General features: G+C 34.8%; 1 protein-coding gene across 1 annotated transcript in view; it reads left to right on the plus strand.

The window, feature by feature from the left end:
• The window catches only part of Atf2 (activating transcription factor 2), an 80028-nt gene that overhangs the window by 48431 nt on the left and 18764 nt on the right, over nt 1-12833 (plus strand). Inside the window, 2 exon segments of the mRNA XM_048345211.1 lie at nt 6361-6510; nt 11974-12180. Coding sequence (XP_048201168.1) covers nt 6361-6510; nt 11974-12180 — 357 coding nt within the window.

The following is a 12833-nucleotide window of genomic DNA, read 5'->3' on the forward strand; positions in this document are numbered from 1 at the left end:
TTGAATAATTGATTATTTTGAGCAATTTCTCCTAAAAATGAATTGATTTAGATTGGTCAGAACAAGAACCCATTAATTGTTTTCTAAGAAAAAAGCTTTCAATATAGTAAACTTTACCTTTAACTCTAAACATTAAAACAGTACTCTACCTCCAAAATATAACTATAAAGATATTTTAGTTTTCTACCAGTGCACGTCTTTTAACTTAAATTATGTCTTTCTTTTATTGTACATTTTAGAAATTACCAGCCTTTTAAGTCTTATTAAAATTTTCTTGAGTGCTTAATATTTATTTTACTGAATTCTCAAGTTTTATTTACTTGAATTAAATTTTTCTACTAGAGAAATTTTGTTCTCAGGATGGGATAACCAGTATTGGATATTCAACTTAATTGATTTCTTATGTACTTAGGACATTTAATATTAAGATAAAGCTATTTTGGCAAATCTTTTGTTTAAAATATTTTCAGTGGACTGGAAGTCAACAGAATTTTTGTTCTTATCTCTTCTGCTAACTCAGTTCATGGTTTGGGGAAGTAACTTGACTTTTTAGAAATTTCATTTTCTGTAAGATGGTTACTTGATTTCCAGTATCTCTGCTAGCTCCAAAATTTTGTTTGTAAAATAAATGTCCATTTATATTTGTTTTCATTAATTTTCAAACCAAAATATTTGCTTTCTCCTGATAAATATATAGGAGAGGATTTGTGTATCCTTATATTAAGGATATTAATGACTGCTTTCTTTACCTGACTCTAATTTCTTTTATACACATATTTTTGTTGTGTATTTTTAAAATTTGGCAATTCAGAACAATGTTAATTAACCCTTTAAGTCTCTCATTTTTACATTTTATACCCAGTGGCACACTTTCCAAGTCAGACCCACTGTAATCAGTGTAACAGCATGGAGCAAACATTAGTGCTTCCTCACTGGATGAGTACTGTATACCCTAGGGCAGTCAAGGGAGGATAATGAGTGAATACTGATGTTGCTTTTAAGTGTTCTATAAGGTAGTAACTTGCCCTACTAAAGATTATTCAAGAGAGTGATGTTTATGTACTTCAGACTCCCCTATGTGCAGTTACTGTATTTCATTAATTCTAAGAGTTAAGCTCTTCGCTATAAAACTTTAAATGCTCTTCAATTCTGTGTTTTCTGCCTAAGGACTTAAAATGTTTTACCAACACAAGCCTCACAGCTCTTCCTCTAGTTATGTTCATACATATTTTATAGCCAGAAATGGAAGCCCAAACTTAGATCTATAGATTAAGTTCTGTTCATTGCATTTTGATATCTAGCATTCTGTATATAAAAGATACAAATTATTCAGACTAATTATACAGACTAAATTAGACTAATCACCACCCTAACTTCACACCTTTGTTTCATGTATAGGACCTACACTTTCCCAAATTTTTATTTTTCTAATTTCAGTTGTTATTTTCCTAAGCATTCCTGACTGATTATAGTGGTTTGGCCACTCATCTAATTTTAATTTTAATCAATATTTCATTATTATCCCTTCAGTTAGCTGGTAGTATATTTGCTTTTAGTAGCTTTAAAAAGGAAGGGAAATAACTAGTTTATCTAGAATCTGAAAGATGCAGTGTATAGTGTAGTCTTGAACATATTTTACTTATAAATTATGGAGCTAAACCAATGCTTAAAATGACATTTTAAAAATACAAAGGTAGTCCTTTATAGATAAGTGGATGGACCTGTACCAAATCATGTTAAATAAGGTAAGCCAAGAAGCCAGTGGCACATGTGTTCTCTCATATGTGGAAGCTAGATCTAAAATGTAATTGTACATGATAGCCCATATACAATTCTAGGCATTCACACATTGTCTAACCAGAGGAAGATACTAGTGGTGGAGGAACCCAAAGGCATAACTGTCCTGAACATGTAAAATACTATTTATTGAAATAGATTCCAGGAAAAGGAAACATGGGTTATTTATGTTGTTTGTGGTAGTGGTATTGGGGAGAGTTGATTTTGTTTTTCTTTTTCTGCTTCTTAGGGGACAAAAGGAGGGCACAGTAAAGGAAGGAAGAAAGGTGAACAAGTGTAATCATGGTATTCAGTATACACTATGTGCAAGATGAACTATGCAACTTGTGGGCAGAGAGGGGGAAACTGGGGGAAAGCAAAGGAAGAGGTGACATTGTCCAAAAGAAAAAATATACATTATCTGAATTGTGAAATAGTAACCCCTCTGTAACTTTAAAATAATAATAAAAAATACATTTTTATGGTACATTGGGTGATAGAACTTTTGGTCAGTAAAAGTCCTTCTGAAAAAAAAAATAACAAAAGTATAGAAACTTCAGATTCTTCATCACCATCCCAACCCTATGCTAAGAAAATAGAGGCCTGAAAGCTATTTTTGAAGAAATAAACTGTCTTTGAGAAATCCTTTTAAGAATATATATATATAGGGCTGGGAATGTGGCTTAGTGGTAAAGTGCTTGCCTTGCATGCATGAAGCCCTGGATTTGATTCCTCAGTACCATATAAACAGAAAAAGCCGGAAGTGGCACTGTGGCTCAAGTGGTAGAATGCTAGCCTTGAGCAAAAAAAACAAAGTAAGGGACAGTGCTCAGGCCCTGAATCCAAGCCCCAGAAAGAATATATATATTCATAGAGAATATATATTCATATATATAGACTCATTTTTACATTTTATACCCAGTGGCACACTTTCCGTGTGTGTATATATACACACATATATAGTGTGTATTTGTATGTTTGTATATATACATATGAATATATAAAATAATTTATATACATATAAATATAAGATATATATATATACACACTATCTGTATGTAACTTTTGCTTCAAGCCCTGCAAGTCAGATAACCAATATTCTTAGTTTTATAGACAAAGAATCCAAGACTCAAAGTTTAATGATTTGTTCAAGTTGCAAACATACCTTTTCAATTGGATACATCATAGCACATTGTATATACTAATCAGTGAAGATAGAAGACTTTACAGATACTGTGCTTTTTATAATTCATAATGTCTGCCAGAAAAAAAAAACAGGGAAGGACATGTCTGATCCTGAATAGTTGACATTCTCAATCCATCATGGCTGTCTTTTCCATCATTAATGCATGTGGTCTCAGATTATCTTCCTTGCTTTCTTCCTGTGTTTTCGGATAGTGCCAGGGATAAGTTATGCCACATCATGTCATAACTAAATTGTACACATAGGAATAAAGAGTTCAGGTTCAATTCAGTGTTTGAACTAGTTTAATGGCTTTATGACTTCAAGCAAGTAATCATTAATTTCCTAATCTATAAAATGAAGATTCAATCCAATTAAAAGCACATTTGGAAGATGATTGATAATACAATGAAAGAATTCTGAGTGCATTATGCTAAGAATATACAGTGTTATAATGTCCCAATTAATATGTTATTCTGGCAAAAGTTTTGGGATTAGATAACCAATTGGTAGTTTCCATCAGCCAAGGATGGATAAGGAGAATAACAAGAGAGAATATGAGGACATTTTAGGGATAGAACTAATTTTTTACCCTGATTTTGGAAGAAGTAGCATGAATATCTATGCTTCTTGAAAGTCAGAACTGTATTCTAATGAGTATGTGTGTAACCTAACCCTCTACAAAAGGTTTTTCATGACTTTATTTTAAAACTAAATCTAGGGAGGAGGTAACAAGTTGAACAGAAATGTACTCACTGCCTTACATATGAAACTATAACCCCTCTGTAATTCACTTTCACAATAAAGGGAAAAAGCTAAACTCCATAAGGATTAACATTAGAAAGACCATGTCCACCAATACTTAGGTATTATTAGGTATTGTTGATGTTCACTAATACTTGTGTATTACTAATTAGGTATTAATGTCTAGTAGTACATGAATATTATTCATTGTTGCCTCAGGTAAAACCCATTGATCTTTTTCTTATATGCTTTAGTTTCTGAGAGATTGGGATCACCTGTAATACATAATAAGAAAAGCATAGATGAAAATTTGAAAGTTGCTAATTTTTTAATAGATGTAAAAATGTGTAAATTATTTAGTTAGAATAAATTGAAGCAATAGTACTAGACTCATTTAGTGGTCTTTTTTCCAAAGCTCTTTTCTTCTGCTTAATTGTCTATATACTAAGGAAGGAAGGAAAGCTACCAAAGAATCTGTTTCCATCATCCAGTTAATTGATTCTGTGAAGTTTGGGAAACACTCTAATAGACTATAACACAGTTCTTAAGTGCACACATACACACACATGCAGTGCAGGGGGAGTTTTTGAAAGTAGACTTCTTCCTCCAGATACACAGCTGAGTATATGTATCTTAAGAAAATGTAGAGGTTGGGGATGTGGCTCAGTGGTAGAGTGTTTATATAGTATGTGCAAGGACCTAGGTTCAATTTCCAGCATTATAATCATTCAATCAGTATGTAAATAAATTTTTAAATAAATGTAATGGATGTCTTTCTGACTCAGATATTTGCAGTAATACTTACATGAGGCTTTAGGGCTACATCTCAGTTATTATAAGCAATGTCATCAGTAGTAGTCCCAAATCTTTAGGGTCCCTAAAGTCATTTCACTGCTGAAATATTACAGTATGATTACTTTGTGCTAATTTTTTTTTGGTTGTTTTTTTTTTTTTTGGCCAGTCCTGGGACCTGGGCTCAGGGCCCGAGCACTGTCCCTGGCTTCTTTTTGCTCAAGGCTAGCACTCCGCCACTTGAGCCACAGCGCCACTTCTGGCCATTTTCTGTATATGTGGTACTGGGGAATTGAACCCAGGGCCTCATGTATAGGAGGCAAGCACTCTTGCCACTAGGCCGTATCCCCAGCCCCTGTGCTAATTGTTTCATATTTACAGATCATAACAAAATTAAAGATAAGTACCTGCTTTCACTAAGAAATAAAATATTATCTATTTGCAAATGTGCTTGTTGTATTGATCAAGGAACAGTTGCTAAAAAGAATACAAAGAAATATAAGACAATATCTACTCTTGCTGAAGGAGCAGTACTGTGGGGCTTGAACTTAGAGCTTCATGACTCCTTGGCCAGCACTTTACCACTTGAGCCATGCTTCCAGCCCTGCTTTTTGTCCTGGTTATTTTGGAGATAGAGTTTCTCAGACATTGATGCTTAAGCTAGCCTTGAACCATGATCCTCCAGCTCTCAGCCTTCTGAGTAGTTAGGATCACAGGCATGAGCTATGTGTTACATACAGCTAAGACAGTCTTTTCTTAAATAGCTTGATATTTGAAGCCAGATGCCATTGGCTTATACCTGTAATCCTAGTTACTCAAGAGGCTAAGATTTGAGGATCACAGTTTGGTGCTACCCAAGCAGATATCATTGAGACTGTTATCTCCAGTTAACTAGCAAAATACCAGAAGTGAAGATGTGGCTCAAGTTGTCATGCACATGCCTTAAGGAGATGGGGTCAACTTACTGAAGCCTAAGCTTCAATGTAAGCCATAAATATCAAGGGTCTTATTCTAATTAGATCTGTTATACTATGAAAGTCTTTCAGATCTCAGTTCAGTTTAACTGCAAAATAGAACATATTAGAAAAAAAATCAGTCTACCTACTGGGTTTTTTGTTTTGTTTTGTTTTTTTGTTTTTGTTTGCTAGTCCTGGTGCTTGAACTCAGGGCCTGAGCACTGTGCCTGGCTTCTTTTTGCTCAACGCTAGCACTCTGCCACTTGAGCCACAGCACTACTTCTGGTTTTTTCTATATATATGGTGCTGAGGAATCGAACCCAGGGCTTCATATATATGATATGAGCACTTTACCACTAGGCCATATTCCCAGCACCTCCTACTGGGGAAAGGAGAGACCTTTAGGTGATAAACTCAACTAGCTGTAAGTTCTGAAAGTAAGTTTGGTCTGGTCTTAACAACTGCAACATCAGGTCGTTGTCAAAGTAAATACTGCATCACACTTGGAATCAGACATCAGATGGGCCCATACCGAAAAGTACAGTAACGAGGTAGAAGAGAACAGGTGATAGTGTATGTAATAATTGTGTTACAGGTTTTAATTGAGCAAAGCTAGTAACTTTCCGCATTTTTTTTAGCTCTTTTCTAGGAATTTATTTAGGACAACAAAGTATAGAATCCTCTAGTGGTACTACACAAAAACTCAAAGAAGCTTTCTAAAGGTGCTTTTTATTATCATATTTATATTTCTAATAATGCAATACAGTATAACAAATGAAATCTGAATTTCAAGCCAAATGTGTTTTCATGTGTTCCTTAGCAAGTACTATATTTTGGATTAACTCAAAGAGTATGTTGAGAGTTAAATGTAAAACAGAAAACTTTTTTATAATGGTGTTTTCATTTCAGAGATTAAAAGCTGCTTTGACTCAGCAACATCCTCCAGTTACCAATGGTGATACTGTCAAAGGTCATGGTAGTGGATTGGTTAGGACTCAGTCAGAAGAATCTCGCCCACAATCATTACAGCAACCTGCCACATCTACTACAGAAACCCCGGTATGTATGCTTTATCATTCATCACCCTGTTATCCTTAGTAAACAAATGCAGTGCCATCTGTATGTCTTCTTTATATACTTAAAAACAATACTTCTAGTCATAATATTTCAATACTAAGAGAAAGTAGATTAGGATATAAAGGTATAAGTATTTGGTACAAAAGTAAAACTAACAGATGAATTGTTATTGTTTAGAGCACCCTATATTTATGCATTCATTTAAAAAATATTTGTATTCATATATATTAATTGTACCCATGGGGTTTTTAATTGTGATATTTCCATACATGTAATATACTTTGATCAAATTCACCTCCTCTGTTATTGTTCATATCTTCCTGTTAGCCTACTTTTTAATTTTCTAACAGGTTTCATTTCTCCTATTTCATACATGAGTATAGAATACTTAAATTAAGTCAGACACCCGTGAGTCACTCATGTAATACTACCTACTCAGGAGGCTGAGATATGAGGATTGTGGTTCAAAGCCAGCCTGGGCAGGAAAATCTGTGAGACTCTTATCTTCAGTTAACTACCAGAAAGCTAGAAATGGTACTGTGACTCAAGTGATAGAGTGCTAACCATAAGCAAAAAAGCTCAGGGACAGTACAACAACGAGAAAAAAAAAAAGCCCAGGGACAGCATCCAGGCCTTGAGTTTAAGCCCCACAAATGAATGACCAAAAACAAAACCAAACAAAAAAATGCAGCTTATATTCACACTCTCTCTCTCTCTCTCTTTTTTTTTTTGGCCAGTCCTGGGCCTTAGACTCAGGGCCTGAGCACTGCCCCTGGCTTCTTTTTGCTCAAGGCTAGCACTCTGCCGCTTGAGCCACAACGCCACTTCTGGCCGTTTTCTATACATGTGGTGCTGGGGAATCGAACCCAGGGCTTCATGTATACAAGGCAAGCACTCTTGCCACTAGGCCATATTCCCAGCCCTTTTTTTTTTTTAAAGTTTTCAAGCATGAGCTTACCTAGAACTTTTTTTTTTTTAATTTTTATTGTCAAACTGATGTACAGAGAGGTTACAGTTTCATACGTTAGGTATTGGATACATTTCTTGTACTGTTTGTTACCTCCTCCCTCATTCCCCCCTCCCCTTTTCCCTCCCCCCCCCCATGAGTTGTTCAGTTCATTTATACCAAACAGTTTTGCAAGTATTGCTTTTGTAGTCGTTTGTCTTTTTTACCCTGTGTCTCTCGATTTTGGTATTCCCTTTCAGTTTCCTAGTTCTAATACCGGTATACACAGTTTCCACTGTACTCAGGTAAGATACAGAGATAGTGCAGGTACACCACAGGAAGGGGATAGAAGAAGATCATCAATAATAGAAGCTACGGTTACACATAGCACGTTGAAAGTAGTTATTTATCGGTCCCGGGTCTTAAACTCTGGGTCTGGGCTCTGTCCCTGAGCTCTTTAGCTCAAGGCTAACAGTCTACCACTTGAACCACAGTGCCACTTCTGTTTTTCTGGTGGTTAATTGGGGATGAGTCTCAGACTGGCTTTGAACCACAATCCTCAGATCTCAGCCTCCTTAGTAGCTAAGGATTATAGGTATGAGCCACTGGCGCCTGACAATAGTTTCGATTTTTAATGAAGAGGATTTTCTTTTTTTAATTACTGTCACTAGTAGACTTCTTATGAAAAGAATGTTTATTCACATTAAACATTTTCACCACTGCAAGATTTGATTTAAACTGTGCCCTGATAACTTGAGTATTTAAATTATAAACTAATTTAGTATGTAACATTTTGTAAATATTATAGACAATAAAAACTTCTGTGATGTTGTTGTGGAATATAGTATTCAGAAATATATGCAAATTCATTGGAGTAGCACATCTCAAACCTATGAAGAATCTTCTTGGATCTCTTTTTTAAAATTATCATTGATTTCTCTATTTCCTAAGATGCCACGTATTCATAATTAAAAGGTATATCATGTTGTGATAATCACTTCTGTAAACATTTAAGTGGAGAGAGCTATTAACTACTTCCCAAATGGTTAAGATGCAGATTTTTTTCCCCTCTAGTCATTCTTGTTTCTGTCTTCAGTATTTGTTCATTCATTGTAAAGTATCTTTTACTTATGTAAGTACTTTTACCTTTAAGGAAATCAAAAGTCTTTTCAAGAAATATGTAGAGTATGCATGTATACATACAACATAAATGTTTCTTGAATTAAAACTTAGAGAATCATCATCAAAGGAGCAACTATACTATGTGATAACTATTTTACTAGGGATCCTTCTCAAGAATCGTAGTTTGTAACTCCTGTCATGTCTGATATTTCTTTTTCTTTTTTCTTTTCTTTTGCCAGTCCTGGGCTTGAACTCAGGGCTTGAGCACTGTCCCTGGCTTCTTTTTGCTCAAGGCTTGAGCACTCTACTACTTGAGCCACAGCGCCCCTTCTGGCCTTTTCTATATATGTGGTGTTGAGGAATCGAACCCAGGGCTTCATGTATACGAGGCGAGCACTTTACCACTAGGCCATATTCCCAGCCCATGTCTGATTTTTTTTTTTTAATATTGTTTATACATGAAGTTTAACAAACAGTACTGGAGATTAGCTTTTTGTTGTTGTTGTTGTTGTTTGTTTTTGGCCAGTTCTGGGCCTTGGAATCAGGGCCTGAGCACTGTCCCTGGCTTCCTTTTGCTCAAGGCTAGCACTCTGCCACTTGAGCCACAGCGCCACTTCTGGCCGTTTTCTATATATGTGGTGCTGGGGAATTGAACCCTGGGCTTCATGTATACGAGGCAAGCACTCTTGCCACTAGGCCATATCCCCAGCCCCCATGTCTAATATTTCTATCGACAGAATATTTCTGCACTAAAGGATGTGATATTTCTGTTAAGTGTTTCCAAACTATTTAGCTCTTCTGTATTCGTTATTGGAAAAATATTAGCACTGACACTAAAAACAAGTTTCTAATTAAAGAAACACAGGTAAACAGCAAGTTTTAAATTGCCATCTAAATACAGGTATTAACTACATTTTATTCGTAAAACATAAGATAGAATGGATTATAGTGGTGGTTGTCACCTACTAAACAGTTTTACACAGGAGCCAAGTGAAAAGTGAGTATTATGTATCTTTTAGTATTACATATAATCCAGGGATTAGAGAACAGCTTCATTGCCCAAAGCCTTTTGCTTTTTCATATGCTCTATAAATGTAAGGATTTTTTACACTTTAAAAGTCTTTTTTTAAAGAAATGAGTATGTGTTTTTTTGTATACTAACTGTAGTTTCTCTGGATTTATAACTTTCAACATGAAAATTATTGTATTAGATAGAAGCTCAGTAGGGCAGGACTTTATCAATTTGTTCATCATTGTATTGCTAGATCTTAGAATAATTCCTGTAAATGATTTCTAAATGAAATGGAATGAGTAGCTCAATGGAATTGAGAAGACACAGTACACACACTTACATAACTTCAAACCCTTGTTAGATACAAAATAAGGTGATCTTAGCAAGATGATTAGTATTTCCTGTAATGAGTTAAATCAATTAAAAATACAAACCAAGAAAAAACAAACCCTGTATCTTGTTTCCAATAAGAAAGTTGAAAATTTATATTCCCTGATATAATAAAAATTTATGATAAGCTCAAGGTAAGGTCTATAAGTAACTTATCATTTATTTCTCCACCTACAGGAAAAATATTTTCAGTTTGCAGTTCATGAAAACAGTTATAGAAATATTTTTCCTAAATAAGCATTCTACCGAAGAGCTAAATTCCCAGCCCTAACTCTGTGTGTGTGTGTGTGTGTGTGTGTGTGTGTGTGTGTGTGTGTGTGTGTGTGTATGTGTACATGCGTGCGTGTGTGCACATGTGCTGGTTCTGGAGCTTTAATTCATGGCCTAGGTGCAGTCCTTGAGCCTTTTTGCTTAAAGCTAGCACTCTATAATTTGAGCCTCAGCTCCACTTCCAGCTTTTTATTAGTTAATTGGAGATAAGAGTCTTATGGGCTTCCCTGTCCAGCTTTGAACCACAGTCCTCAGATCTCAGCCTCCTGAGTAGTTAGAGTTACAGATACAAGCTACCAGCCCAAAGTGAAGCCCTCTTAATTTTTAACTAATGATTTGTACAAAAGAATTAATAATTTTTATCTTGTGAGTTTATGTAGTGAGAAATAACTGAGTGATTTACCTACAGAACTTAACCTGAGCTCATATATGACTTCATTATACTAATTAAGGGAATAGAAATTTCATTTTTCACACTATTTTGCAGTTTTATTAATTACACGTAAAGTATTGTTTTCAGTTTTCTCCTTTAGTTCCTGAGCAGGGACCAGGAAGTGATCTTTTCTCTGCATATTCTGCAGAGAATTTTCCTGATATTTTCCTATCTCCCATATTCAAATATTCTGTGGCACAGTTTTGAGGTTTCTAAGAGGCATAGTGATGTCTAATATTCTTTTTGTTTGTGTTTTGTACAGTACTGAGCTTGAACTTGAGACTTAGGCACTGTCCCTTTGCTCTTTTGCTCAAAGCTTGCACTTTATCATTTGAGCCACATGTCAACTTCCAATTTTTTACTAGTTCATTGTTGGTAAAAGTCTCACAGAACTGTGATTCTCAGATCTCCGCTTCATGAACCACAGGTACCTAATGTTCTATAGTCCTATGTTCCAAACTGATTAGTTACTGAATCACAATTTTTATCTCTTACTGATTAGCGATGGTCAAGTTGATCCATTATCATGCAGTGAGACTAATGGAAATGATAATCAGAGCTCCTATGGTACTAGGAAAAGTATAAGAATCTGAGCCTGAGAAAAAGGTTTAAGTAGTAGAGCACTGGCCTTGAGCAAAAGAAACTCAGGGACAGAGTCCAGGTCCTAGGTTCAAGTCCCAAAACTGGCCAAAAAAAAAAAAAAAAAAAAGACTGACCATAAATCTCAAAACAAATAACTAACCCAAAATACATACATACTTTGACTATTTTAGAAAAACCAATATTTAAAGAAATGGACAAGTTTAATATGAGGTAGATTTTATTTTAAAAAATAACATTGAAAATGTGGTTTCCTGTTATGAATTTAAATAGAAAGTTACTGAGTTTTTTGTTTCATAACTTATAATTAACAATTTTTAAAGAACTGAATAGAATAAAATTTGCTTTAAAGTACATTTAGAAAAAAGTAAAATCAATGTATATTTGTATTGTAATTTCAAGGTTTCATACTATTTCTACATTAATGAAAATGCTGTACATACTTTAGAGAAAACATTTTCTGTGAGATTATATTAGTGAGAATTTTTTCTGTAGGATGGTTTATTTCAAGGAAGAAATTTAACTACAGATTATCACATTGTTTAAAACTTCCTATGTTTTCAACAAGACTTAGAAAATAAAGTTAGAGTAATAGCTGTCCTGTTTGTGGTGCCCTATCCTGCTAGGTTAACTTTAAACACAAATATAACAAAGTTTATCTGTGTTTAATAGGCTTCTCCAGCTCATACAACTCCACAGACCCAAAATACAAGTGGTCGTCGAAGAAGAGCTGCTAATGAAGATCCTGATGAAAAAAGGAGGAAGTTTCTGGAGCGAAATAGAGCAGCAGCCTCAAGATGCCGACAAAAAAGGAAAGTCTGGGTTCAGTCCTTAGAGAAGAAAGCAGAAGATTTGAGTTCATTAAATGGACAACTGCAGGTAGGGTACATACATTGATTTCTAATAGTTGTGAATGTAGCTTCTCTCTCTGCCTTCATGTATGTCTCTCTCCTCTCTTGGTCTCTCTTCTTTTCTCTCTCCTGTCTGTCTCTCTCTTACTTCCCTTTTTCCCTTTCCTTTCCTTGCTGCCTCTCCCCTTTCTTTCTCCCTTCATCTCCTTTTCTCTCTCTTCCTCCTTTGCTCTCCCTCCCTCTTTTCCCTCTCTCTTTATCCCTCTCTCCCTCTCTCATAATTGACCAGACATTTTAGGACATTGTACTGGATAAATGTGGGTTCTACCCAATATGGAGTCATAGTTTTGTAAACCTTTTTGAGTGCTAAAATGACATAAAATAGAACTTTCAGTACAGACACAATACGAAAATTGAAAATATAAATGTTTATTTGTGTAGTGCACAAATACCTAAACTATCTTGAAATTTATAAAGTTGTGATAGGAATTCCAAGAATTAAAAAATTTTACAAGTATCACTGGTATTCACTTTTGTTGCTTAATTTTTGGTTTGTATCATAACCATAAACTTTCAACAAGTTTTTATTTTTAAATTCTTTCATTTGAATTACAATTTTATTTTGTTTTGTTTTATTTTAAGTGAATGTAGTGCTCGTGAAAGGTGCCAGATTGACAGCTT

This window comes from Perognathus longimembris, chromosome 4 (genome assembly GCF_023159225.1).
Source record: "Perognathus longimembris pacificus isolate PPM17 chromosome 4, ASM2315922v1, whole genome shotgun sequence".
Classification (NCBI taxonomy): domain Eukaryota; kingdom Metazoa; phylum Chordata; class Mammalia; order Rodentia; family Heteromyidae; genus Perognathus; species Perognathus longimembris.